We start from the raw sequence: 26,850 nt of genomic DNA on the forward strand, positions 1-26,850 counted from the left end.
TATAAATTGATAGTTACGGCTACATAGTAACATAAAGGTTGATATTGAAACTATAAATTGATAGTTACGGCATGTAGTAACATAAAGGTTGATATTGAAACTATAAATTGATAGTTACGGCATGTAGTAACATATAGGTTGATATTGAAACTATAAATTGATAGTTACGGCATGTAGTAGCATAAAGGTTGATATTGAAACTATAAATTGATAGTTACGGCATGTAGTAACATAAAGGTTGATATTGAAACTATGAATTGATAGTTACGGCATGTAGTAACATAAAGGGTGATATTGAAACTATAAATTGATAGTTACGGCATGTAGTAGCATAAAGGTTGATATTGAAACTATAAATTGATAGTTACGGCATGTAGTAGAATAAAGGTTGATATTGAAACTATAAATTGATAGTTACGGCATGTAGTAACATAAAGGTTGATATTGAAACTATAAATTGATAGTTGCGGCATGTAGTAGCATAAAGGTTGATATTGAAACTATAAATTGATAGTTACGGCATGTAGTAACATAAAGGTTGATATTGAAACTATGAATTGATAGTTACGGCATGTAGTAACATAAAGGGTGATATTGAAACTATAAATTGATAGTTACGGCATGTAGTAGCATAAAGGTTGATATTGAAACTATAAATTGATAGTTACGGCATGTAGTAACATAAAGGTTGATATTGAAACTATAAATTGATAGTTACGGCATGTAGTAACATATAGGTTGATATTGAAACTATAAATTGATAGTTACGGCATGTAGTAGCATAAAGGTTGATATTGAAACTATAAATTGATAGTTACGGCATGTAGTAACATAAAGGTTGATATTGAAACTATGAATTGATAGTTACGGCATGTAGTAACATAAAGGGTGATATTGAAACTATAAATTGATAGTTACGGCATGTAGTAGCATAAAGGTTGATATTGAAACTATAAATTGATAGTTACGGCATGTAGTAACATAAAGGTTGATATTGAAACTATAAATTGATAGTTACGGCATGTAGTAGCATAAAGGTTGATATTGAAACTATAAATTGATAGTTACGGCATGTAGTAACATAAAGGTTGATATTGAAACTATAAATTGATAGTTGCGGCATGTAGTAGCATAAAGGTTGATATTGAAACTATAAATTGATAGTTACGGCATGTAGTAGAATAAAGGTTGATATTGAAACTATAAATTGATAGTTACGGCATGTAGTAACATAAAGGTTGATATTGAAACTATAAATTGATAGTTACGGCATGTAGTAACATAAAGGTTGATATTGAAACCATAAATTGATAGTTACGGCATGTAGTAACATAAAGGTTGATATTGAAACTATAAATTAATAGTTACGGCATGTAGTAACATAAAGGTTGATATTGAAACTATAAATTGATAGTTACGGCATGTAGTAACATAAAGGTTGATATTGAAACCATAAATTGATAGTTACGGCATGTAGTAACATAAAGGTTGATATTGAAACTATAAATTAATAGTTACGGCATGTAGTAGCATAAAGGTTGATATTGAAACTATAAATTGATAGTTACGGCATGTAGTCTTAAAAAAATATTGGAATTTAGACTGTGGAAATCCCTTTTGATGGGATTTAGACACAAAAAATGATAGGGTACGGCATTGAGATCATAAAAATGACTAATCACAACATTTAGACTCTGAAAATAACCTAATTTTTCATACAATTAAATAACAAATATTATTATATTAGACCAGTGACCGGGTTTTGTCATTACCGACATCATCAAGCTGGGCTAGTTGTTCAGGCAAATAAACAGCGGATAATATTGTTAAAAGCGTAGCTAGCAAGTGCGGCAAATCTAGTATACGAAAAAAATAAAATCTAGATTAATAGTAACCAAAAAAAGCATTAGTACTTTAGTATAGTGCAAAGAAGCAATACAAAAATATAAGTAGTGGAAATTGGTAATATATACACTAAAAAACAAGGCAGATTATTTCTTAAAAGAATATTAGGTAGGTATGTGTGAATGTATAGTAAAAAAAAGAGGTCATATTTAAAGTATCGGTTAATAGATGGGCAGCAAAATAAAAATATACAAAACTTGTGCGACCCATCATGACATATGGAATTAAAGCAGAGCGGACACTGCAGTAACAAAAAACGCGCTAAGAGTGTCAGAAATGAAGGCTCTAAGGAGCATATCTGGCAAGAGTCTACGAGATGGAACAAGGAACGCCAGGATAAGGGAAATATGCGAGATGGAAGATGTCGTTAGGTGGGGAAGGCAACGTAGGAGACAATGGTAGCGCATGTGAGGAGAATGGACCCATCCAGACTCCCCCACATTGCACTGCACAAGGCAGACCACCAAAGAGATGGATTGACAGCTGGGAATCGACATCGCATCCCTCTTAAAAACAGTCGACAAGGCCTACACCAAACAGAAGAAGAGAAGAAGAAGGTTTATATAGACTCTGCGGCAAACGAGAGAAGAAAACTACACTTTAAAACAGTGGCTCTTAACCTGGGTTCGATGGAACCCCAGGGGTTCGGTGAGTCAGTCTCCCGGGTTCGGTGGAGGCCAAAACACACACCCAACTTATGTACGATATTATGAAAAATGATACTATGTGCGATATACTCATTTATCCAATAGATCTAGTATATTATTATTTATTTTTTAACCACCCTACCCTCGGGTTATTTTCAGGCATATTTTTTTATAAACAAGCAAAAAAATCACAACGTTTGTTGTCACAAAATATTGTCAGGTACGAAGCCTGACAAAAATTTGTCAGTGTATCTGTTACACATTAAATATTTTTGGAACAGATATCTTTTCTCGTGCGTAGGTCATACGGGTTAGCGCGGAATAGTGAAGAAAAACCACGCGTATCACATACTTTCATATGCGAAAGTAATACATAAAGAGTAAATCAAGACAAGATAAACGGTGTTGCATAAGCCGTAGCTAGATTTCAGAGTCACTTGGACGTTAGGTAAATCAAAAAAAAAAAACTTTCATATGTGTAGGGCAGTTAAGGGCGGACAAGGTATCTCAAATAACGTCGAAAGACTGTCGCCTAGCACCCAGGTAGCAAATTACCCTTCAAGGCGTTTTATTTCACGCTGATAACAAACCCGTATATTGCCGTTTCCCGCCGAAAACCGACAGTCGACAAAAACGGCATCTGCCGTGTCCCGCAGTTGACCGACAGTCCGTGAAAAACGGCAAATGCCGTGTCCCGACGACAATGTGTTAATTCAAGAAAATCATATTTAATTATTCCAGTGAAGGGTTCGGTGAACATAATATGAAACTGGTGTGGTTTGGTACCTCCAACACGGTTGAGAACCACTGCTTTAAATCAGGCAATTGCTTATTATGAGTACAAATAAGTCGTTTCTAATAAATTTCTGAAACGAAACTTCTTCAGGACAGAATTGTGAATGATTTAACCCTTTGATTACCTGATGGTCTACTATATATTTTTTCTTGTTTCTCGTTAAGTATTTTTGAAACTTAATTTTTGTAATATCATAACTAATTGTAAGAATTAAATGATCATTTAATTTTAAATATCGATATATAACTTATTAAAAAAAAAAACATAACATGGATCGAAATTTTTTGAACAACCCTGAAGGAATCCCTAACCTACTGTCCAAAATGTACCTGGTACTTTTATAAATCATGACGTCAGACCCGGTATTTCTTGCTAGAGTACCAAATGTCGATAAACCGGATTTAGGTAACTAAAGGGTTAAGGATACACAAACAGTGGACCCTAACTCTGATGCTCGTAGATGCATTCAAGGAAGAAATTCGTTGCGTTATTAAGACAGACATCAAAGTATAATTGACCATTTTGACAGAAGAGCCTAAAGGCAGTGTGGACTCCATATGCTCCACTTAGAGAGAGAGGATATGGATAAGTGGTAGTGAGTAATGTGTTTTGACAACCCTAAGCGCCCTAGCCAATGCCGCTATTAACCTAATCCTCTTCTATAGTGCCTACTATTTCTGCTTTCATAATGGGTACAATGTAACGGGTACAATGTAACGTGTACAATGTAACGGGTACAATATAACAGGTACAATGTAACGGATACAATATAACTGGTACAATGTAACGGATACAATGTAACGGGTACAATATAACAGGTACAATGTAACGGCTACAGTGTAAAGCTTGGTACAGACGGACCCGGAATGCATATGGCGGCTGCAAATTTTTTCTGTATAGTCCATCACGTTCACGTATGAATTTTAACACGGCGGGTGATTTCGTGTTGACATTCGTGTTATAAATGTGAAAGAGCAGTGTAATATTAATCAATTAGTAGTCCTAGTCATCCTAAAATTCATATGTAAACGCAGTGGACCAGAGACAATACAGAAAAAAATTACAGCCGCCATATGCATTCCGGCTCCGTCTGTAGTAAGCATTAAATTGTACATGTTACATTGTACCCGTTACACTGTACCCGTTACATTGTATCTGTGTAACGGGTACATTATAACGGGCACATTGTAACGGGTACATTATACATTATAACGGATACAATGTAATGAGAACATTATAACAGGTACAGTGTAACGGGTACATTATAACGGATACAATGTAACGGGTACAATGTAACGGGTATAGTGTAACGGGTACAATGTAACGTGTACAGTGTAACGGGTACAGGCCAGTGTACCTCTGCAGCTCCCTGGAGACTGGACCGAGGTGGCCGAAGCCAGAGGCGATGCAGTTGATCTCCACCTGCTTCCAGCAGCAGTAGGGCTGGTGGCGCCGGCAGCGCCCCGTCTCCCGCGGGCAGCGCGTCTCCAGCATGATGTCCGACCGCAGCATGCCCAGCGAGACGCTCTGCACAACACAACGCCCACCCTGACTCATCTGGCAATCTTCCTGACCCTTCTCACAATCCTCTTGACCCTTCTCACAATCCTCTTGACCCTTCTCACAATCCTCCTGACCCTTTTCACAATCCTCTTAACCCTTCTAACAATCCTCTCGCACCTTCTCGCAATTGGCCGCTTTTTACTCTTGGCACACGGCCTGTGCCACGTGACTCAAATTCAAACCTCAACCACTCTGGATCGAGTGTTGACATCGTAACAATTTCATACTCAAAACGTAGCTTTTCATAGATTTGTAGAACTCCATCTTGATTTATATGTAAAATGTTACAATCAAACACTGATTTTTAGAGTTTACAAAATTGCAAAATGAATTCATGAAAGATTTATTTTCAATTGTTCTGGGTGTTGGTGATGTATTTTCCACATTTAATTTCCCTATCTTTACTATCTTACCTGCATACCAGCCTCTCAAAGAAGAGGCTTTGGGGGTTTTCTTTAAAAAAAAATAGTAAAAAAATTGGCACAAATATAATATTAATGTGTTTTTAATAATAAAGTACAATGTGGTAGACTCTAAAAACAAGTGCTTGATTTTAATATTTAATATAGAAATCAAAACGTAGCTACTTCTTCAGACTACTAATGTCGTAAAAATCCCGAAGGAAGATTCAATACAATTCAATTTATGAAATAATTAACATATACACAAAAAACTTTAACATTTAAGGCGTACATATTAATAACACAAATTAAAAGTAAGTAAAAAGACTCTTGTTAACCTGATCCACGCGGCTCGCATAACTGTATGTGTTTTAACAAAACATGCCCCATACGCGGCTGACATAAGCGTATGTGTTTTTACTTTGCTCCAAGTTTCGAACCTAGGTTCAACTTGGAGGGATTTTTTCATGGTGTGGAACTTTGGATAAAATAATACGTCAATCCTTAGCCTTATGACATCTGTTGAAATATCTGACTAATAATTTGTAACATCACAAGGATAAATAAAAGAACAGATCCCTGATTTTTCTTGAGGTCGGTAATTAGTTTTTCTTGAGTGTGTAAAGTGATCAAACCTATGACGGACGTAAATCCCGTAAATGCCCAGACTTCCATATTCTTCTTCATCTATGTTGAGATGTCAAAAAATTAGATAATTTACTATTTGAATGGTTCGTAATTTACTTATATGTGTTATTGTAATAAATATTTTTTTTTTAAAAAAAATCCTTATCCTACCGCGTGGCGTAAATATAAAAAATAATACACATTTAATTTTTGTATAAAAACAGTATCGAACTAGGTCAGTGATGACATCTCCCTCTGGCTAGTTCTCTCTTATGCGATTTTTTATTTCCCGTTTCTTTCTTCCCCCTCCGCCCCGGGCAACAAAATAAACACCAAATCAAGGCCATAGACTCAAAGATTTAGGATGCATTTAATTGTGAGTGTATTATATACAGTAAAACCTCTATCTATTATTTTAAACCCTTCCCTTACGATGGTAAAAACTCCCGCGCGTCCCGGTGATATGTATTTTGTACACCAAATGAAAATGTGGTTTAAAAACGGGAAAAATGTGAATATTCATAAATGTTGCTTCTATTGACCATAGTTGGAGTTCAAATGTAACAATTTTGTAATGTTAGCTCTGGTATTATCTGAAAACGAGATAAAAAATACATCGTAAATAACCGCAACCGTTGGCGTAGCGACACGACCGTCGCGCAAGACGATCTGCGTGCCACTGGCGTAGTAAGCACGTTACGACATGCTAGTATACTTACAAAGCGCGCCACACGCGCACACGCAGAAACGTTTGTGTATTGGTGATTTTATTCCCGATTTTATAACAAATTATGTATTTCTGACACTGAAAATTAATATTATTATATTGCATTAATAATATAATAAAACCCTTATCCGCACCCCAATGGTGCATAGGGCACTGCTTCATACGAACACAGTGTTATCTTGATCGTTTACACACGAAGGAAAGGTGATCAGCCCTCCGCTTCAGGTACCAGTCCAGGGTAATATTGAATAAATATTACAGTGAATAAATCACTTATATTTATTTGACCCCCCTGGGAATCGAACCTGGGACCTCCAGAACGCATTGCATTGCATATTGCATTATAATGTAAAATTATATAACGGAGGAATACAAAATTTCTGGGCCCAAATCTATTTTATTTAATATTGATATTCTCATTTGAAAAGTCGAGTAGTAGTAAATACATATCACCGGAAGGTGAAAGGGACCTATTGAAATATACTATGAATGCGGGATTAAGAAGTCAATGCACAAGGAGATACCATCGAGTAAAGATACCGTCCGCCCAGTCTGCATAATCATTGGTGGATTAAAATCCTAAGAAGATTACAATTTGAAATATTCAAATGATAAATATTTACACCCCAAACAGAAACACGAAAAACCGTCAAAATTTTACTGTAATAACAGCCGGACAGTGTCTGGATTCAATATCTCAACTAGGCAATAGAAATGGGTCTCCCTCGACAATTATCTAGAGGATGACCGAGGAATTCATGGGTGATGCAGAAAGATAACACGATTGGAAGGCATGGCCTGGGTGACGTTGTCCAGGACAGAAGGACCTATAACCTGAGGACGAGGAGAGCTGACCCCGGCAGTCTACAAGGACAATAAGCTGGGATGTAGCCAAAAGTAAAATAGTGACAGAAAAACGATCGATGCAATCTATTTGTGTATGAAATGAATTCGGGGTAGGAGAAATAAACGACACATCCGGGAAAACGATTATTCGAGGAACAATAGATAGAGGTTACACTATATTACTCACTCCTTTCAACAAAGTCATAAATCAAAAATCGACAATTTTCAGTTGTGCATGTTTTCGGAACGCCCAGAAAATGTACTATATCCCAGCAAACGCGGCATATTTTTAACTTAATATTTACCCGCTACAGGGCAGAAAGTGTTGTTTTTGCATTTTGAAGAAAAGGTATTGTTTAATTATTTTTTTTAAAATATACTAAATATTTTTCAAATAGAGAAAAAACCATCAGGTTTTACCTAAAAAGATCTGTTGCACAGTAAAAGTTCAGTAAGTGGCTTGATATTTATTTTTAACACATTTTATTTATAACATTTTGAAACTTTAAAAACGATCTCCTGAAAAATCAAGTTTTTTTTACATATGACGTTGTTGAAAGGAGTGAGCGATATATGGTATATTTGATGTTTCAAATGTGAATGGTAGGCATGAGAAATAATTCAGAAATTGTTCAATTTGAACCTCGACTATAAATAAATTAAAATTACTATGAACAGTTCAAAGGAATCACAAAACTAAAAATTAGTAAAAATTTTTATCTGGTAAAATGCAAAACTAAAGAAAAGTTTAAATACAATTAAAATGGCGGCACGTCCAATCATATAAAAAAATACAATATCATATGAAAACACTCAAATTTTGTTTTCAAATGTCGGGTTGTGGTCCCGTGGTTAGTGTCGCGGACTTCGTAAGTCAGAATTTCTCGGTTTGAACTGACCCTAATACAATTTGATACATATTTCTAATAATGAGCCTTTTAGGCTCACAGAAATAGTATGAAATTGAAATATTTGTGTAAATCATAAAAACACAAATATTTCTCTTTTTAAAAAAATAATAATAATAATTAAAATGTCAAATAGTCTATTTCAAGTCAAATTACAATCCACTTGATATGAATATACTGATAATGTAATGTAATACAGGTTTTTCTTCAAATTTGACGTTTAACAAATCAAAATGAGCCTTACAAATCAAATTGGACGTTTACCAAATAAAATTGGACACTGTACAAATCGAATTGGACGTTTTACACATCAAATTGGAAGCACTGGACGTTTACCCAATCAAATTGGATTTTTTACTAACCAAAATGGACGGCTTTAACCACCATAAATTCAAATTTATAAACAAGCAGAAAAATCACAAATATTGTCAGATATGAAACCTGACGAAAATTTGTCAGTGTATCCGGTACGCATTCAATATTTTATTATTTAAACAGATATATTTTCTATAATTTATATTTGAAGCACTAACTTTGTGATTTTCCATTTTATAATTAAAATGCAACTTCGTTTTAAAATCACTATAAATATTTTATTATAACTTAATTATAATGTTTACTGGTTTCCAAGCTAACCGCTTCTTTATCAAGACTGATTAATACTAAAACACTATCTACTAAACAATATTCAAAATATTTTGACGGTTAGGGAAAGAATATATTGGCTAAACTGAGAGAAATTTAAAGATTAGAATTAAAGAACATCATAGCGGTCTTGTTAGTAATTATTTTTCGGAATTTGCAAATCACATAATGGATACTAATCACTCATTTCACTCTCATAAATTAAAATTATTACACCTTGTTCCATATAAAGGCCAAATTATGAATTATCTTGAAAATTTTGAAATCCAAAAAAACCTGAATTCTAATAATAATTTATTAAATATTGTTTCAAAATTCTTCACCATTGCTTTCCATTTTTCCTTTGTTTTCAAACTCCGTCCCTTGACTAACCCCTTCCCCTTACTTTCCTCTCTCTTTATTTATAGAACAATTTTATATTTTATATTTTAGTTATTATACAGACCTGAATGATGGAAGTTTAACTTCTGAAACATGTAGTCTATAATAAAACTCAAGTGGTAAAAAACGAAGTGTTTTCTTTAATCATTAGGGAAAGAAGCTTGGGTAGATCTCAAGAGGCTTTATTTTTTTGCGTTGATTGGCAGTCACAGTCGAAAGGGATCAATGATAATGAGTGATTGGAAACATATTTAATAACAGACTTTTACCAAAATCATTTACTTGTGTATTTATTAGTTGTAAATCATTATTAATTGCCTTTTTAATTTCTAATATTTGTAAGTAATCTAATTTAAGTCCTCTATTGCATGTCACTCACTCCTTTCAAGAACGTCATAAATCAAAAATCGTCAATTTTCAGTTGTACATGTTTTCGGAATGCCTAGAAAATGTACTATATCCCAGCAAAAGAGGCATATTTTTAACATAATATTTACCCGCTACAGGGCAGAAAGTGTTGTTTTTGCATTTTGAAGAAAAGGCGTTGTTTAATTATTTTTTTAAATGTACTAAATATTTTTCAAATGGAGAAAGAACCTTCAGGTTTTCCTAAAAAGATCTTTTACACGGTAAAAAGTTCAATAAGTGGCTTGATAATTATTTTTAATACATTGTGTTATATTTTTAAGCTTTAAAAACGTTCTCCTGAAAAATCAAGTTGTTTGATTTTTGACGTTCTTGAAAGGAGTGAGCGATGTGTGTAATATATTTAGACCTTTATTTTTATTAAATGAGTGGTTATGTTCTATTAAGTGATTGGCAAATATCTATTGATTATATTAAAGATATCTTATTAATTATATTATATGATATATTCGGCTGTCCAAATTTAAAACACAGTAAGGGACATTTTTTTGTAGTACGTTTAATTGCATTTTTGGACTAAGTAGAGTCTACTTAATCCATAAATGCAAAAAAAACGTACTACAAAAAAAATGTCCCTTACTGTGTTTTAAATTTGGACAGCAGATTATCTTTTCTCGTGCGTGTAGGTCATTAGCGCGGAATGGTGAAGAAAACCGCGCGTATCACGTACGTTTGTATGTGTAGGGCGGTCAAATATCTAATTGGACGTTTACCAGATCAAATTCAGAACCTTAAGGTAGAGACTGACCGGAGCATTTCGTTGTAACATAACGTCGTAACATCGCTCGCGAGGAGCATCAGCGAGCATCCGAAACTATAGATGAAGCGCTCGGCTCACTGTACTGACTGCCTGAATGCTCGCATCGTAACGTTACGTTACGACCAAATGCTCCGGTCAGTCTCCACCTTTACAAATCAAATTGGAAGTTTACCAGAGCATGTCGGACGCATTACATATCAAATTGGACGTTTTAAAATCCAAATTGGACGCCTAACAAATCAAATTGGACGTCTTTCAAAACATATTGTATTTTATAAAATAGTCAGAATTTTTAAAAATATATTTAAAGCATTACTCATGATTCAAGGTGTTATTGAAAATGTTGAGTACACATCGCGCGCACAGACTATGACAGCGCACCGCGCAGGTTTGCCAACTTGACGACTAACGCACGCTAGTCCTAAAAAAAAATGTGGGCAGGTATTCACACTGGCGGTATTTAAAGTACTAAAAATAATAGTACTATGAGTTTGTCCGCCTCCGTAGGTCAGCACGCTCGGCTACCGTTCTGGAGGTCCCGGGTTCGATTCCCAAGGGGGGTAAAATAAGTATAAGTGATTTTTTCACTGTCATATTTATTCAATATTACCCTGGACTGGTACCTGAAGCGGAGGGCTGATCACCTTTCCTTCGTGTGTAAACGATCAAGACAACACTGCGTTTATATGACGCAGTGCCCTATGCACCATTGGGGTGCATTTAAGGGTTTTATTATTATTATTAAAAATAATAATATTTTTAAAAACTTTTAAATAAAATTAAATATAACGTCCAATTTCTTTGTAAAACGTCCAATAAGATTTGTAATGCGTCCAATTTCGTTTGTAAGATGTTCAATTTGAAGTTAAAAAACCTGCATGGTGAAGGGCATAAGTTGAGATTCTTCGACATGCTAATTAATATTTTGATAGTATGATATACGTATGGTATAAAATGCATTCACAAGGATATCATATTAAATGAAAATAATCACCGATATTATAACAGAACTATATATTCAAACCATAAAGTTGAATTACATCTATAGATGCAATCTGCAAGAATTACTTTATAGCTTATTACATCTATAGATGCAAAATGAAAGAGTTGCTTTATAGCTTATTACATCTATAGATGCAATCTGAAAGAATTGTTTTATAGCTTACTAAATCTGTAGATGTAATTGCCAAGAATTGCTACTTAGCTTATTACATCTATAGATGCAATCTGAAAGAATTGTTTTATAGCTTACTAAATCTGTAGATGTAATTGCCAAGAATTGCTACTTAGCTTATTACATCTATAGATGCAATCTGAAAGAGTTGCTTTATAGTTTATTAAATCTGTAGATGTAATTGCCAAGAATTGCTACTTAGCTTATTACGTCTATAGATGCAATGTGCAAGAATTGCTCTATAGCTTATTACATCTATAGATGCAATCTGCAAGAATTGCTATATAGCTAATTATGTCTGTAGATATAATCCGCAAGAATTGCAATCCAGCTTATTACATCTATAGATGCAATCTGCAAGAATTACTATATAGCTAATTATATCTGAAGATATAATCCGCAAGAATTGCAATTCAGATTATTACGTCTATAGATGTAATAAGTGATAATTGCTATTCAGCTAATTCCATCTATAGATGTAGCCCGCATGAATGGCAAGCTAGCTCATTACGTCTATAGACATAAACTCCAGCTAATTTTTCAGAAAATCAAACTTAATATTTAACCTTCGAATACAGAAATGTTTATCTCCGCATTTTTTACATACTGTGATCATCTAACAAGATTTTGTTAGTTGGAATCTTGTCATTCTAAGGGTACGAAGCTTTTTATGCTACCAGCTATACTTGCCGCATCATGGAAACAGTTTTTAGGCAGGTCAGCCAATCAAGTATGACATTTTTGTATACTTTCTTTTGAACATACAATATGAAAGTATAAGTCATACTTGAATAAATAATAATAGCTTAACAGATACATAGATGCAACTGTAAGAATTGCTTTATAGCTAATTACATCTAAAGATGCAATCAGCAAGAATTGCTATATAGCTTAATACTTCTATAGATGTAATCCACAAGAATTGGAATTCATATCATTACGCCTATAGATGCAATCTGCAAAAATTGCTATATAGCTTAAAACATCTATAGATGCAATCTGCAAAATTGCTACTTAGCTTATTGCATCTATTGATGTAATCCACAAGAATTGCAATTCAGCTCATTATATCTATAGATGCCATCTGCAAGAATTGCTATATAGCTTAATACATCTATAGATGTAATCCACAAGAATTGCAATTCAGCTCATTATGTCTATGGATGCAATCTGCAAGAATTGCTACTTAGCTTAATACATCTATAGATGTATCCACAAGAATTGCACTTCAGCTTATTATGTCTATAGATGCCATCTGCAAGAATTGCTATAAAGCTTAATATATCTATAGATGCAATCTGCAAAAATAACTATACAGGCTATTATGTCTATGGATGCTATCTGCAAGAATTGCTTATTAGATCTGCAGATGAAACCCGCAAATGTCTCTATGCCAACTGTTTCCGCGATGCGGCAAGCTTGAAGCCCTGTCTGTGCTCCGGTGAGTGCAATGCTCCTGACCTGCGTGACGCCCTCGGCCAGCGTGGCCTCCCAGAGCTGGTGCAGGCGGCGCGTGAAGGGGTCCACGGGCAGCGTGGGCGCCAGCGCCTCCCGGAGGAAGTCCGCGTCGTGCGCCACCCGGTGCGTCAGCTCGTTGAGCAGCGGCTGGATGGCCACCGCCTTCTCGAACTCGGAGCGCGGGAAGGAGGAGGGCGTCAGCGCGAACGGGGCAAACTGAAAACGCAATGCCAACACGACTCAAAATAATCAACACATGAGTAAAGAAAGAACGCTAATAACACTATAGATGTAATATCGGCCCTCTGTTTCAGGTACCAGTCCAGGGTAATAATGAACAAACATTAGAGTGAAAAATCCAGGGCTCTTTTTCCATGTATAGCAGTGGAACGGTGTTCCGGCACCTTTTTTCACGGATACAATCTATTTATATAATATACTCATTTATACAATATATTTATATTGTATAAATAATGAATGACGAATATAGCACACATTTTTTTTTTTTTTGCCACAGCAAAACGATGTTTGATAGATGTTCGAATGATGAAATAAGGAAAGAATGTAAGGCTGAGATAAGCATTATCGATAAAATTAAGAAAGGTGTGTTGAGATGGTTTGGACATGTGGAGCGTATGAGTGAAGAAAGAACGGTTAAACAAATTTATGGGGCGAATGTAGTTGGAAAAAGAAGCAGAGGACGACCGAGGAAAACTTGGCACAATCAGGTATGTCAAATACTTGAAAGCGGCCGGGTCAGGAGTCGTAATAATCGTCGGGTATGTATGAGGAGATGCATGAATGTAGAAGAGGCAAAGAATGTTTGCAAAGACAGAGTGGTGTGGCGTTCGATTCTCTCTGCCTACCCCTACGGGGAAGCGGCGTGATGGTTAGTTAGTTAGTTTTTTATAAAAATGATAAAATATGGTATTATCATGAAGATGTCCGCCTCCGTAGTGTAATGGTCAGCAAGCTCGGCTACCGTTCAGGAGGTCCCGGGTTCGATTCCCAGGGGGGGGGGATTAAATAAACGTAAGTGATTTCTTCACTCTAATATTTATTAAAATTACCCTGGACTGGTACCTGACGCTGAGGGCTGATCATCTTTCCTTCATGTGTTAACGATCGAGATAAGACTGCGTTTATATGATGCGTTTCGTCCGATTAACAAGACATTATCATAGTGTTTGATAATGTCTTAATAAGAGGAAACCCGTCACATATTATCATATATATATATATATATATATATATATATATATATATATATATATATATATATATATATATATATATATATATAATAAAAGTAGAATTCAATCCAATAACCTTGTTTAATTTTGGATAAATTACCCAACGATAAATAAGTATCTTTATAAAATTAATAGATTTTCTTTTCACCACTTTTTTTATTCATACAATTCAACCTACCGGTTTCAACAATACATTGTCATCATCAGGGTTTATTTTACACTTTTTTATATTTCACAGTAAATTTTTTGTACATTTTTGCTTTATTAGCCGTACTCGTCGATATCATTTCTTGAATGTTTTCTGCAGATACTTTGTAGTACATTTTATAATATCATTATAAAATTAATAGATTTTGTTTTCACCACTTTTTTTATTCATACAATTCAAGCTACCGATGATGACAATGTATTGTTGAATTGTATGAATAAAAAAAGTGGTGAAAACAAAGTCTATTAATTTAATAAAGATATTATAAAATGTACCACAGAGTATCTGCGGAAAACATTCAAGAAATGATAAATAAGTGAGTCGTTGGTATCTCAAGGTGGCCAAGGGCCGGGCACTGACCTCCAGGGCGTCCTTGCTGAAGGCCGTCTTGCTGCGCATGCCCACCCCGTGCATGAGCGCCCAGTCGCGCGCCTGCTCCGACACCCGCTCCAGCTCCTCCGCGCCCAGGGGCAGCTCCACGCACGGCCGCAGCCGCGGGACCCCCTTCTCATCGTAGCTCATCCTGCAACCATCCGCATTATTCATTAGACAACATATTCCCTAACGACAGCCTCCATCCAAAAAATCAAGATCTACAACACTCGTGTCCGACCCATCATGACGTATGGAATCCAAAGTAGACGCTGCTACAAAAAACGCGCTTAGAGTGTCAGAAATGAAGACTCCGAGAAGCATAACAGGCAAGAGTCTTCCAGATAGAATCAGAAACGCCAGGATCAGGGAAATATGCGAGATGGAAGATGTCGTTAGGTGGGGAAGGCAACGAAGGAGACAATGGTATGTGCATGTGAAGAGAATGGAACCATCCAGACTCCCCCACATCGCACTGTACGGCCGACCCCAGACGACTCCCAGGTAGACCACCAAAGAGACGGGTCGATAGCTGGGAATCGACGTCACAGGAGGAGATCCCTCTTTAAAAAAGGCCGCAAGGCCTATAATAATAATAAGAAGAAGAAGCACCCTCCATCCGAAGCTTCAGCAGAAAATGGTTAGGTGCTATGTCTGGTCAGTACTTCTATACAAAGTTGAATCGTGGACCCTCAAGATCAACACTATGAACCGTCTAGAGGCATTCCAAATGTGGCTACATCGTATTCCATGGACCAGTATGGTCCAATGTCCTGCTAAGAGCAAGAGCTGGAGACGGTTGCTGACTGATATCAAGGTCCGGAAGGAGTCCTATCTGGGCCATGTGCCGAGAGGAGACAAGTACGAGCTGTTGCACCTAGTGGAGGGACCACGAGGTTTGGGCAGAAGGCAGATCTCCTGGCTCCAGAATATACGAGATTGGACGGGGATCAGGACTGTCTACAGCTGCCCGAGACAAGGGCAATTACTCTCAAGTGATAGTCCACGTCAGGGGGACTAGACATGACACAAACAGAGAACATTGGACAATTTACATAGCACTATTTTCGTGAGAAATCACCTCAAGGGCGCTTACAATATACAGCAATTTTAACTAAATAATGGTTTGATTAATTGATTTGGCAGTCACTTTGTGGTAAAATCTATCCATTTTTAATTTAAGTTTTACTAAAATACCACTACTTCTTAAAATCTATTGTGACGTGTTTCCATGCATTCCACATCATTCTCAAATACTTCTAGATTTCCTCCTATTAGGAGTTATTTTTTTACTACTTTTGGACATCTCAACACATATGAAGAAGAAAATGGAAGTCTGGGCATGTACAGGACTTACGGCCATCATAGGCTGGTTTAAGTGATCACTCTACATACCTGTACAGGGATAGAATTGGTAAATGTTACACGTGTGTAAATTGATCACTTCAACCAGCCTATGACAGACTTCCATATTCTTCTCCATCTATGCTGAGATGTCAAAACCAGTTATTTTTACATAACCAGTTATTTTTATTCATATCGCTTACTCCTTTCAAGAACGTCATAAATCAAAAAACTAGATTTTTCAGGAGAACGTTTTTAAAGTTTAAAAATATAACACAATGTATTAAAAATAAATATCAAGCCACTTGTTAAACTTTTTACTGTGCAATAGATCTTTTTAGGTAAAACCTGAAGGTTTTTTCTCCATTTGAAAAATATTTAGTTTATTTAAAAAAATAATCAAACAACACCTTTTCTTCAAAATGCAAAAACAACACTTTTTGCCCTGTAGCGGGTAAATTTTGAGTTAAAAATATGCCTCTTTTGCTGGGATAAAGTACATTTTCTGGGCATTCCGAAAACACGCACAACTGAAAATAGATGATTTTTTATTTTGACGTTCTTGAAAGGAGTGAGCGATATATCAAAAAGTGTCTAAATTTTTATCACACACAGGTCATACGCCCCGGCAAATGTCCAAACTTCCACATGCCTTATCCCGATGGACTTCTTTCTCTTTGATTAAGATATCAACTAAAAACTGGTTTTAAATATGCATTACAGTAAGAAAATGTGATTGAATTGATTGAAAATCAATATTTTACTTACATCTTGCCAATAATTTGAGTGAACTCACTAGAATTTGTGTTTTGACATCCAACAATACACAAGTCTGATAAGGAATGAGATAATGTGAGCAATGTGTGCACAATATGAGGGGCATTCAAAAAGTATCCGGAACCTTTACTATGTTAAAATTAAATTATACTAATGGCTGCAGAGTATCTAAAAAGGCTGGGCATTCTAGACGAAGTGGTCGATATATCGCTCACTCCTTTCAACAACGTCATTTATCAAAAAACTTGATTTTTCAGGAGATCGTTTTTAAAGTTTAAAAATATAACAAAATGTATTAAAAATAAATATCAAGCCACTTATTCAAGTTTTAACTGTGCAACAGATTTTTTTGGGTAAAACCTGAATGGTTTTTCTCCGTTTGAAAAATATTTAGTATATTTAAAATAATTATTAAACTATCCCTTTTCTTCAAAATGCAAAAACAACACTCTCTGCCCTGTAGCGGGCAAATATTAAGTAAAAAATATCCCGCTTTTGCTGGGATATAGTACATTTTCCGGGCATTCCGAAAACGTACACAACTGAAAATTGACATTTTTTTTATATATGACGTTGTTGAAAGAAGTGAGTGACTTCCATCGGCTACAACAACTGCCGTGGGTAAAGTGATCTCACGCGGTCGCTACCAGTGGACTAAATTTGGCCAGTGTGCTTTTGCTGTTGCTATGGTTAGTTTGCCTTTGCAGTGTGCATCTGGGACAGATGGCGCACTTGTTTGCTAAATCATTTCCTTGTTAAAAACGCATTTGTTTGCTAAATCATTTCCACCATAATATTTTCGCCAATTCATTCACAGTGAAGCGCCCATGAGGTATTTTTTTACGAAAATGGCGCTAAATAAGTTATCCAAATTTATTATTATTATTATGGCGTGGAATACTCTTTTATAAGTAGTTAGAAACAGTGGAGTGAGATGATCTTTATAAAATAACTAAAAACACATTTATTTCCTGAATCATTTACGCAATATTTTTTTCTTTATTTATTGATTTGGCGTTTAATTTGTAGAACTCCATTTTAATTGATGTATTACTTGTAAATCAAGCACAGATTTTTTGAGTCTACTAAGTTGTATTTTATTAACAAAAACACATAAAAAAATTATATTGTGACGATTGTTTCGCCTTGTTAGGGCACTATCAAACGAAATGCCCTAACAAGGCGAAAAAAATTGTCACAATTTATATTTTTCATGTGTTTTTGTTAATAAAATACAACTTGGTAGACTCAAAATATCTTTGTTTGATTTAAAAGTAATACATAGATATTTTTTCCCCCCAATTAAATCACAGTGAAGCGCCCTTGAGGTATTTCAAGAAAATGGGGCTAAATAAATTATCCATAATGTCCTGTGTGTACATTTCGCGAAAAATCTAATAAGGATATGAAAAAAATGCAGCATCATATCCAGGAATTATTCAAAACTCCCTTAAACATTTTATGAGTGTGTATATCATATGTATATATTATATAACCTTATGTAATACTGTAATTTTATCACTCTAGGAGCAAACAGAGGTAACCACATTTCAGTGTCAGTATAACAAAAGCTGTTTCATAGAAGAAAAAATAATAATTAACCTGTTAACCGGGCGGTATGTATAAAAACGTCAAACGTTAACACTATCGGATACTGGTAGGACATATGAATACGTCCTTGAAAGATATCGCTCAGTCCTTTCAACAACGTCATATTTAAAAAAAAACTCATTTTTCAGTAGATCGTTTTTAAAGTTTAAAAATGTAGTAAAATGTATTAAAAATAAATATCAAGCCACTTATTGAACTTTTTACTGTGCAACAGATCTTTTTAGGTAAATCTCGAATGTTTTTTCTCCATTTGAAAAATATTTAGTACATTTAAAAAAATAATTATACAAGACCTTTTCTTCAAAATGCCAAAACAACACTTTCTGCCCTGTAGCAGGTAAATATTAAGTTAAAAATATGTCGCTTTTGCTGGGATATAGTACATTTTCTGGGCATTCGGAAAACACGCACAACTGAAAATTGACAATTTTTGGTATATGATGTTGTTGAAAGGATTGAGCGATATGTTGCACCCTGCAATGGGCGGGGTTTTGTTTTATTTTATATATCAATATGATCCACAAAGTTAATGCTTTCAATATTCAAAACATAATATTGGCGAGTACGGCCAGCAAAGCAAAAACGTATAAAAAACAGACAGTGAAATACAAATTGGTATGTCTTAGTATATGTTTTTTAAATAAACAAATTTATTAAATTCATTGAATTTATTTACTCCTAACGGCTGACAGAACAGTGTGTCGCAAGCTGAACGAGTGAACAAAACAGAAAAAGAGAGAAATAGGTTCTGATTCATCGACAAATATTTTTTGTTCAATTATTTCGCAATGGAGAGTTGAACGTGTCCTTGATGGTATTACGTTGTAATGAACTAAATAAGAAATGACAAAAAACAATTAAAAAAATCTATTATGGCCACATAATAAAGTTACTACACATAATAAAGTAGGTTAAAACATTATTTTTTTTATAATTAAAATGTAACTTTGTTTTATAATCACTATAAATATTTTATTATAACTTAATTATAATGTCTACCGGTTTGAAGCTAACCGGTTCTTTATCAAGACTGATTAATACTTAAAGTAAATAATAGTAAAAGTAATAAATACTTAAATCAAGTAATAATTAGTCTTGATAAAGAAGCGGTTAGCTTCGAATCCGGTAGACATTATAATTAAGTTGTAATAAAATATTTATAGTGATTTTAAAACAAAGTTACATTTTAATTATAACATGGAAAATCACAAAGTTATTGCTTCAAATATAAATTACATTATTTTTTTGGCATCTCAACATTGATGAAAAAGAATATTGAAGTCTGGGCATTTACAGGGCTGACGACCTTCATAGGCTGGTTCAAGTGATCACTTTACACACTTGTAACAATCACCAATTCTACCCATGATTGACAACCACCTAACTAACTAACTAACCATCACGCTGCTTCCACGCAGGGGTAGGCAGAGAGAATCGGACGCCACACCACTATGTCTTTGCAAACATTCTTCGCCTCGTCTACATTCATGCATCTCCTCATACATGCTCTAGATAAAAACTAAAAACTCTAGATTTCTGGGGATGCCTTTACAAGCGACACACTAGCCAATCTGGACAAGACATCTCAAATAACGTCAACAGACTATCGCCTAACACCCAGGTAGCAGATTACCCTTCAACGCGTTTTATTTCACGCTGATAACAAACCGTCGACAAAAACGGCATTTGCCGTGTCCCGCAGTTGACCGACAGTCCGCGAAAAACGGCAAATGCCGTGTCCCGCCGACAACGTGTTAAGTATGTTTTTTTGTACTTATATTTATTTACATTATAATGTTTAATGCAAAATAATTTAAAACAAACAAAAAAATGTGTCTCTTTATCAAGTTTAGATCCATAACTTTAACTATAATTAACATAAATATATGTATCATGACTTACTTTATTAACTTTAAGATGTAGAAATATATTCTAGAAACGGACACATCCACAACATTTAACTTTACACTCACGAGAACATGTATTTAAATATCCAACGACATCCCAACTGAACGTTAAAACATGCAATGAACCGTTTAGTGGCAATAATAATTTTAATTTACTGCGCTATTCTTTCATCATTGACGCCGAATAAAAAAATGTCAAATAAAACAAATAGTCCGCATTTCAATACAGTCAAGTGTCAAATTTGACGTTTACGTTTAATCATAATACGGGAGTACCTCGCCTAGTCCGTTTCATGCACACGTTTTGTTTTGGCTAACGTTTTCCTGTTTCTAAATTCCGAGTGCGCAAATCTTTTACGAAAACTGCGTACAAAGCACGTACCCGCTGATCATATCGACTCCTGACCCGACCGCTTTCAAGTATTTGATATACTTGATGGTGCCAAGTTTTCCTCGGCCTTCCTCTGCTTCTTTTTCCAATTACATTAGCCTCATGAATTTGTTTTACCGTTCTTTCCTCACTTGTACGTTCCGCATGTCTAAACCATCTCAACACACCTTTTTTAATTTTATCGATAATGCTTATCTCAGCTTTGTATTTTTTCTTACTTCACTATTCGAACATCTCTCATAATGCTTATATTATATCGCATACAAAATCCTAAATATGTCACACTCAGAATTTTAATGAGATTCATACTTTCAGAACACCGAAAGATAGCGAGTGTTTTTGCCTAGAATTTTCACTCATGAATTACATGAAATTATAGTAATTTTAAACATAAAGAGTAAATCCATTTACAAGTAGGCATAGGCTATGAAACTTAAAAAGTTGAAGCCTGAGTAGGGACATGATAAGCGGTGTTGCATAAGCCGTAGCTAGATTACAAAGTTACTTGGACGTTAAGTAATTAAAAAAAAAACTCCGAAAGATGAAAACGCCGTACGTAAAAATATTTGTTGTAGTTTGTAAAGGGTTTCATACTTTTGGAATACGAAAGGGGAAAACGTTCGTGCGGCGTCACCTTATCCAGACTGTGTGTCGGTGTTTGTATTATGTTTTACTATTGCCAGAAGGAAAATAATTGGACTTAAAATAAGAACCACGGAAAATAAAATGCATTTTTATCTTTAAAATGGTTTTAAATGTTCATAAAGCTTAAGAAAAATATAAAATTTTATTAAAATTAGCAATTTTAAATACTTACTTGTCTAAATTTTGGGAGTATATGTAAAATGATTAATAAATTAAATCTGGCTACTAAGAGGACATATTGATACACCTTTACAGTGAGTTAATTAAAAAAGTACAACGTTATATCATTGCCGATATCGAACATTTTATACAAGATTTTATATTTATTACAGGTATTTACTATAGTTTTTGTGATAATAAAATATTTTATTATCTATTTGTTTTAAATTGTTGGAAATAAAAATATAATTTGCCTTATTAATTATGAATATCTGTCTTCAAAGTCTACTGTCATCCATTTCATCTAGCCTTATTTTACTAAAATATCACGAAAACAATATACATTTTTAAACGTAGAAATTAATTTGATATATTAAACGTAATGTGTGAAAAGGCCGCATTTGTGTTTAATGCGTCTATATTATTTTTTCTTTACTTGTAAAAATAATTTGAAATTTTGTTTTGACATTTTGAGGCTTTGCAATTTTAGATACTGCAAAATTGTATTCCATCGGATGATTGAAATGGAAAAATTCTCTTTGGCTATAACACCCAAAATGAATGAAAAGCCATTAAAAAGAAAAAGAAAAATTCTCTTCTTCAAATTTGAAGTTAAAAATCAACCATATTTTTCTGAATTGATGGTTTTAGATTATTAAATAAATCAACAATTGAATACACAAATGAAACACATTTATAACATATCGCTCACTCCTTTCAACAACGTCATGTATCAAAAATCCACAATTTTCGGTTGTGGATGTTTTCGGAATGCCCAGAAAATGTACTATATCCCAGCAAAAGCGGCATATTTTGTACTTAATAATTACCCGCTACAGGGCCGAAAGTGTTGTTTTTGTATTTTGAAGAAAAGGTATTGTTTGATTATTTTTCAAATAAACTAAATATTTTTCAAATGGACAAAAAAAACCTTCAGGTTTTACCTAAAAAGATCTGCTGCACAGTCAAAAGTTCAATAAGCGGCTTGATATTTATTTTTAACACATTTTACTGTATTCTTAAACTTTAAAAGCATTCTCCTGAAAAATCAAGTTTTTTGATTTATGACGTTGTTGAAAGGTGTGAGCGATATGAAGTAACTTAGTAATAAAATCAGAATGTCTCGTTTTAACTTGTTATAAAATCATGAAAAAGAAGCTGTTGGCTTTGGAAAAGGCCGACATTATAATTAAGGGTCCCGGGTTCGATTCCCGGGGAGGGGGGTGAAAATAAATAATAGTGATTTTACACTCTAATCTGTATTTAACACACTAAGGATGAGAAAGGTATTTCTACCCGTTGGGTGGATTGATGCTTAAGAACGGGAAGGGTATTTTTATCTTCTGCGCCGACCTTATTTCAAAGCCAGAAAAGAAGGAATGACATATTTAATCTTTTTATTTGAATATTATGTTCCAATCTCTTTGCTGAGGTCTTAACTATATGTAAATAATTATCAAATCCCGTCGCCAGCGGTTCACAGGCGTAAAAAAACATCCGTCCCAGAAACGCAGTAGTGATCACCTTGCCTTGGTGTAAGTAACAATGAAGAGAACACTGCGTCAATACGATGCAGTGCCCTATGCGCCATTGGGTACGGACAAGGGTTAGAAATATCTGGAGAAGAGTCATTGCTTCCGCAAGGGTCACAACCATCAACAATGAGGAATAAGACAGAGAAGGAATTAAATGAGAAAATAAAAATTTTATAGCTTCAAATAATGGTTTTGGTTTGATTGTTTGTTACAGGTGATGATAGCGGAGTGATATAACCGAAAGGGTAATAAGCTTCACAATGCCGGTACTGTTTCGAGTTCTGTCGGTCGTGCGGGCTCCGCGGGGCGCGCGCGGCATCGCCGGCAAGGTCATGCGCGAGTCCATGAACTGGCCCCCGCGCCCCGCGCCCTTCCCCTGGGAGCAGCGGCCCTACGGCCTGCTGGACCGCATGCGCGGCGACAACACCTCCTGGAGGATGAACCCCAACTCCAAGGTGGTGTTCGTGGAGGGCCCCGTGGCCTGCGGCAAGTCCGCGCTCGCCAAGCAGCTGGCCGAGGAGCTGGACATGCGCCACTTCCAGGAGCCGACCATGGACGAGATGTACATAAACTCCTACGGCTTCGACCAGCGCACCCTCGACCCGCAGATGCCCGACAGCTGCAAGTCCTACGACCACACCAACTTCTGCCGCACGCCCAAGCACGCCAACGCGGCCAGCTTCCAGATCTGGATGTACCGCATCCGCGCCTCGCAGTACCACGACGCCCTCGCGCACCTGCTCAACACCGGGCAGGGCGTCGTCCTGGAGCGCAGCATGTTCTCGGACTTCGTCTTCGCCGACGCCATGACCAAGTGCGGCTACATCGGCAAGCAGTATCGCCAGGCCTACGCCAACGTCAGGGACAACACCATCAAGGAGTTTGCCCACCCGCACCTCGTGATTTACCTGGACGTCCCTGTCAAGAAAACGCTAGAGAACATCCGCTCCCGCAACTTCCCCCACGAAGCCAATTCGCCCGTATTCGCAGACGAGAAATTTGTGACAACCATGGAGGAATCCTACAAGCAGAAGTATTTGAAGGAAATGGAGAAGCACGCGGAAGTACTGGTGTACGATTGGACCACTCCTGGAGACACGGAGGCTATGGTAGAAGATATTGAATTCATCGACTTCGACAACTACTGGGTGCACGACTTAAAAGGAGAAGATTGGAGGTAATTATTGAATTATTAAAACAAAACAGCACTAAATCTAGAGTTTCCTTCCTAAATTACATTTTAATCACCAAAAATACATGAATATGTGAAAAATTGAGTAAATGAATAGACTGAATGCAGTTGAAATACAATCCCTCGAATGTGTGCCAAAACAATGTATGATAGATGTTCGAATGGTAAAATAAGAAATGAATGCAAGGCTGAGATAAACATTATCGATAAATTAAGAAAGGGTGGCTTGACCCTGGCCAATATCTGCACATGACAGTTTTTTGGAGATATTGCATGTGGTAATAAGGATAGCCTGGAACGACTGGATATGATTGGTAGCCTGGAGGGGAAGAGAGGGAGAGGAAGATCCTCCACACGATGGACCGATCAAGTTAAGGTGATTGGAGCGCAGTCAAGGGATAACTGGAGAAGAGTCATTGCTTCCACAAGGGTCACAACCCTCAGTAATGAGGACTAAAACGGAGGAGAGATCAGGACTCTATTGTTTCCCAACAGTTTAGTTAGAAAAGAAAATAAGTTATTTGAGAATAGAGGATCATCGTTATTTTGAAGCCTGTGGGAATGCGCAAAGTTTGTGCAATGTTGTGTATTCTTTGCGTCAGATTTTGATTCATTACATATTGGAAAAATGAAACTGAGTTTTGGGTAATATATCCAAAATTAAACAACGTTATTGGATTGAATTCTTCTTTTATTTACAGTACATATATGTATATGATAATATGTGATGCGTTTCGTCTTATAAAGACATTATCAAACACTCCAGAGATTCTGGGAGATTCAGATTCTACTTTATTTACATATATATGATAATATGTGACGCATTTTGTCTTGTAAAGATATTATCAAACACTCCAGCGTGTTAAATAATGTCTTAATAAGACGAAACGCGCCACATATTATCATAAATATGTAAATAAAGTAGAATTCAATCCAATAACCTTGTTTAATTTTGGAAATATTACCCAAAAATTTTAAATGGAATTTTACCAACTCTCTGCTACAATAAATAAAAAATGAAACTGGTTTCAATGTACAAAAAGATTTACTTGATATTATTCTCTCAAATCTAGGTCACGTATTTCCTGAAGAGAAATACCACTTTCTGCAATTTATTATGATGGGAACGATAGAAGGACTGTGAGGAGCTGAAAAAGTAGATTTTTTTAACCGGTTCAATTCCGTGCTCGCCAGGCTGGCCGTACAAAATGGCTTGTCGCAAGCCAATATGCAATATTTTTAACTAGAAAATCGTAGTCGTACAGGATAAAGTGACCAACTACCAAAACGTAAAATGTTCAGGAGAAAGAAGCAAAAGTGACTTAAATGGCCCTCCTGAACTTTTTACGTTTTGGTAGTTGGTCACTTTCTCCTGTACGACTACGATATAGTCGCCAACCGATTTACTGGGCAATTTACAATGTGGACATATTGTAGCCATTCGAGTGCAAAGGGTTTATACCTTCCGGCATTGAAAGGGTTAATATGATGCTTTATTATTGTCCCGCAGGCACTTCAAGGAGCAAGACCTCAACGACATGCGGATGGAGTACACCAACTGCAAGCAGGAGACCTTGTGCCTGTTCAACGTGCCGCCGCCCGACAACACTCCCGACCTGGTGGTGGAGGCCACGGACGCCGTGCTGCGCGACCGCCTCATCCGCGCCTCCCCGGGCGGCCGCTACATCCGCGGCTACAACGCCGACATGGGCGACACGGGCATCATGTTCAAGGAGAAGATCACCCACCGCGAGGGCGTCTAGACCCCGCGCTTAGCCTCTTGTTATTGTAAATAAATTATTACTTGTCCATTAACCGCTGGTTTTATTCAATTATACATATCGCTCACTCCTTTCAAGAACGTCATAAATCAAAAAACTTGATTTTTCAGGAGAATGTTTTTAAAGTTTAAAAATATAAAACAATGTATTAAATTTTTTTTACTGTGCAACAGATCTTTTTAGGTAAAACCTGAAGGTTTTTTCTCCGTTTGAAAAATATTTACTATATTTAAAAAAGTAATACAACAATACCTTCTCTTCAAAATGCAAAAACACCACTTTATGCCCTGTAGCGGGTAAATATTATGTTAAAAATATGCCACTTTTGCTGGGATATAGTACATTTTCTGGGCATTCCGAAAACATGTACAACTGAAAATTGACAATTTTTGATTTATGACGTTCATGAAA

At 35.8% G+C, this 26,850-nt stretch overlaps 2 protein-coding genes across 5 annotated transcripts in view; one reads left to right on the top strand and one right to left on the bottom strand.

Moving 5' to 3' along the window:
- LOC148309205 (glutathione synthetase-like) overlaps positions 1–20,993 on the bottom strand; it is a 47,222-nt gene extending 26,229 nt beyond the window's left edge. Inside the window, exons 1-4 of one of the 4 annotated variants that reach the window (XM_088260514.1) lie at positions 20,732–20,993; positions 15,086–15,248; positions 13,268–13,480; positions 4,706–4,875 (exon numbers count right to left, since the gene is read on the bottom strand). In XM_088260514.1, the coding sequence (XP_088116640.1) occupies positions 4,706–4,875; positions 13,268–13,480; positions 15,086–15,247 (545 nt within the window). In that variant the 5' untranslated portion in view covers position 15,248; positions 20,732–20,993. Of the gene's footprint in view, positions 1–4,705; positions 4,876–13,267; positions 13,481–15,085; positions 15,249–17,209; positions 17,293–20,731 lie in introns of those variants that run through there. The other 3 variants (XM_088260513.1, XM_088260516.1, XM_088260515.1) reach the window with 3 other exon arrangements.
- A 1,030-nt stretch (positions 20,994–22,023) lies between these two features.
- ND-42 (NADH dehydrogenase (ubiquinone) subunit ND-42) lies at positions 22,024–26,473 on the top strand. The gene is made up of 3 exons (XM_088260454.1): positions 22,024–22,104; positions 23,681–24,643; positions 26,169–26,473. The coding sequence occupies exons 2-3, from the start codon at positions 23,727–23,729 to the stop codon at positions 26,419–26,421; spliced, it is 1,170 nt and encodes a 389-aa protein (XP_088116580.1). The 5' UTR covers positions 22,024–22,104; positions 23,681–23,726; the 3' UTR covers positions 26,422–26,473.
- The last annotated feature ends 377 nt before the right edge of the window (positions 26,474–26,850 follow it).

The sequence above is a fragment of the Brachycentrus maculatus genome, unplaced genomic scaffold (assembly GCF_059751285.1).
Source record: "Brachycentrus maculatus isolate JH-2025_06_01 unplaced genomic scaffold, ASM5975128v1 h1tg000136l, whole genome shotgun sequence".
In the NCBI taxonomy this organism is placed as follows: Eukaryota; Metazoa; Arthropoda; class Insecta; order Trichoptera; family Brachycentridae; genus Brachycentrus; species Brachycentrus maculatus.